This window comes from Tupaia chinensis, unplaced genomic scaffold, assembly GCF_000334495.1.
Source record: "Tupaia chinensis unplaced genomic scaffold, TupChi_1.0 Scaffold144326_1, whole genome shotgun sequence".
In the NCBI taxonomy this organism is placed as follows: Eukaryota; Metazoa; Chordata; class Mammalia; order Scandentia; family Tupaiidae; genus Tupaia; species Tupaia belangeri.
This window is the reverse complement of record NW_006204184.1, coordinates 485,020-488,111: the sequence shown is the minus strand read 5'-3', so window position 1 is coordinate 488,111 and position 3,092 is coordinate 485,020. Positions and strand designations below refer to the sequence as shown.

The 3,092-nt window shown below is 56.5% G+C and overlaps 1 protein-coding gene across 1 annotated transcript in view; it reads left to right on the top strand.

Annotated features, from left to right (window-relative positions):
- ABCD1 (ATP binding cassette subfamily D member 1) overlaps positions 1-3,092 on the top strand; it is a gene marked incomplete at both ends in the record, with an annotated part of 22,602 nt that overhangs the window by 1,093 nt on the left and 18,417 nt on the right. The window contains 2 exon segments of the mRNA XM_014583474.1: positions 2,002-2,137; positions 2,140-2,175. Of these exon segments, the coding sequence (XP_014438960.1) occupies positions 2,002-2,137; positions 2,140-2,175 (172 nt within the window).

Genomic DNA, 3,092 nt, shown 5'->3' with positions numbered 1-3,092 from the left:
GCCCACCGGCTTGCTGGGCTCCTGACAGGCTCAGCTGCCTCTGAGGCCAAGAATGCTGGCTGAAACCACCACCACAGCGGCACACACTTCCTGCCTGCCTGGTAACCGACCCTGGTCGTCCTGCCCCAGGCGTGTCCGTCCTTCCGCCTAAGTCCCAGGCTGGCTGGTGGGGTGAGCTGGGGGCCTGGGCTGGGCCGGGCCAGGCAGGCGCTCAGAAAGGTTACTCCAGGCCAATGCTCTCTTTATCTCCGCTCTGCTCCGCCCCTCCTCTTCCTCGTGCCTGGGGTTGCAGCTGCCTCAAGCCCTGCTCTCTGCAACTCTGGTTTGGGTTAAAGAGTTTCTCCAGGGAAGGGAGCACAATGGCACCCATGTCCTGAAGGCTGTTTGCTCTCTGGGTCAGGTGGTCGCCTCCCAAGACTAATTGCTGTTTCTCTGGCAGAGGCAGACTTGTCCCTAGTTTTTAAGAAAGGCCTGTCCCTGAATTCTGCAAAGGGACATCCCAGGCTGCCATCCCAGGTATGAGCCAGGCTGTAGATTAGGGAAAAAGCACTGGCCATCCACCACGTCCCCTCTCCTACTCTTGTCCCACACGCTGCCAGGCCTCAGCAGGCAGCCGTGGCCTGGGGTGAGGCACTTGGCACGTTATCCGCAACAACATTGTCAGCCTTGACTGGCACTCCTGCCAGCTGCCAGCACGCGTCTGGATTGCCAGGGTGCTCAGAGGCAGTGTGCTCACTTCAGGAATGGGAGACTCCGCTTGCAGAAAGCTGGGCCGCACGAGCCGACTTGGGAGCGGGGGCAGAGGAGAGCTACCGATCCTTCTGAGGACTTCCTCTGTGCCTTGGGCTAGTGCCAACACAAGTGGCTCGCTTGGTAGGGCACGCGCACCCACAGCCTGGCTGGAACAGAGAAGGGTGACAGGGCCCCACAGGTGGGTCAGTTGTCCTCACTGTGCACACATGTGGCCCACTGCAGGCCCACTGGTTGATGGCCCTGTGGACACTGGCCTAGACTCGGCTCAACAGGTTAGAGCAGAAGGACTGGCTGGAGGGCAAATAGCAGGGTCAGTTTACTGAAATCCCAGTTTTTGATTAAGAAGCTCTTTTAAACATACAGTCTCATACTTGCTTGAGAACAAGATTTAACCTTTCACAGTAAGATAAAATACCACTTACAAGAATCTGGTTCTGACTTCTGCCAGTGTGGGCCAAATTCCTGCACTGCTTGCTGCCTCCAGGTTGTGTGAGCTTGGGTGAGTCACTGGGCCTCTCTGGGCTTCAGTGTCCCACAGGAGAGTAGACATGAGAATGCACATGCCATGAGACAGCAAATGGTGCTAGGCTGGGCTTCTGTCATTAGCTGGGTGTGAGGAGGCAGGGCTGGGGCACGCACCCCTAGACAGCCAGAAAATCCACAGGCCCGTGGCTGCCTTTGTCATGAGTACTTCCCGACACCTCTGGCCTCCTCTACCTGCCAACTAAGCTGCCCAGCTTTTCTGCCCTTACTGAGCCAGGAGCTCCACAGGAGAGCAAAGGGCTCACTGTGCTCTGCCGGCGCCTCACCTCCCCAAGTTTCCCACGCTGGTCTAGGTGAGAAACTTACTCTGCATTTTCCCACCAAGACCTGGAGGGTGTGCTCCTCCCTGAGGCAGTCCCCATGGAAAGCGCTAACAGAGCCTGGCTCTAACAGAGCCTGGCTCTCGCTCCCTCAACAGGGGGTAAGCCACCGCCTTCCACAGCAGAGAAATGGGCCTACATCCCAAAACTGCCAGGATTGGTGAACGTCCCAATTAGAGAGGCAGGAAAGGGGATGGGAGCCACACTGATGTCAGGCAGTCCCTTACCTGCACCCCCCTCCCCGAGTTTGAGTCCAGGCCCCACCCAGTTGGTCCTGTCGTGGCCACCAGGTAGCCATGGCATGGCCCTGCGTGCGGGACTGGAGAGTTCTCCTGGTCCCCCAACAGGAGTTGCCCCCAAGGCCTCTGGGTTCTCTTCCCGGCAGGTGGAGCTAGCCCTGCTGCAGCACTCCTACCAGAGCCTGGCTTCCCAGATCAACCTCATCCTGCTGGAGCGCCTGTGGTATGTCATGCTGGAGCAGTTCCTCATGAAGTATGTGTGGAGCGCCTCAGGCCTGCTCACCCCCCCACCCCCCCCGCCACTGGCTACGCGGAGTCAGGTGAGCCAGGGCTCCAGTGTCTTCCTGATCTGACTGCTGAGGACACTGTGGCCTGCTGGCATCCTTGAGGTGACCAGAGGTTGGACTCTCCTTGGAGTGCTTTGTTGCCTTATGTGTATCTCATGCCTCTTGGCACCTCCCAACTTAGCCAGGACTAGAGCTCAGTACCACAGCATGTCGTTTACCTGTGCCTTAGCCCAGCTGTAATGTGGAAGTGGGAGGCAGATCACAGAGGGTAGAGATCTCTGTCCTGAGGCCTTTTGGAGGAGAGGTTCGCTTTTCTACTGGTAATCATAGTGATGAAGGATTTGATTAATCTATTTATTTGCTTCTCTACTGGTTTGCCAGCTGTATATTCTATGTTGTCTTACAGTGGTTGTCTTTGAAAAGGTTACTGTGGGCCCAGCTGCATGCAGTGCTGCAAGTTGCGTGGCCGACTGTGGGTTCCATTCCCTGGGTGGGCCTGAAAACACACCAGGTGTGCACACAGGTGCCCAGGATCCTTAGGAGCTCGAGGGCTGGGGAAAGGGGACTGCAGTGTAGAGTGCTTCTCTTACGTGCTTACATGCACAATCACACACTCTGTTGTTAAGAAAAGAGTTAATATATATTCTCGGGAACCAGCAGTTAGCGTAATGGCTATGTCGCTGGATTCCCACGTAGTCGACCGCGGTTCGTGTCCCGGACCCGGTGGCTTAAAACTCACGCCGGGCGCGTGTGCGTGCGTGCCCAAGATCCCGAGAGGAGAATGGAGGAGAAGGGATTGCGGCGTGACCATCCCCCCTGGGGGGTGATTTCTCGCTTTCTGTCTCTATGTATCTCTCTGTCTGTCTGGCGAGCGCACGCACCCTATAGCGAAAATCTCTCAAAAAAAAAAAATTTCCGAGATTCATAAAACGTATATTGGCCATGTTCTG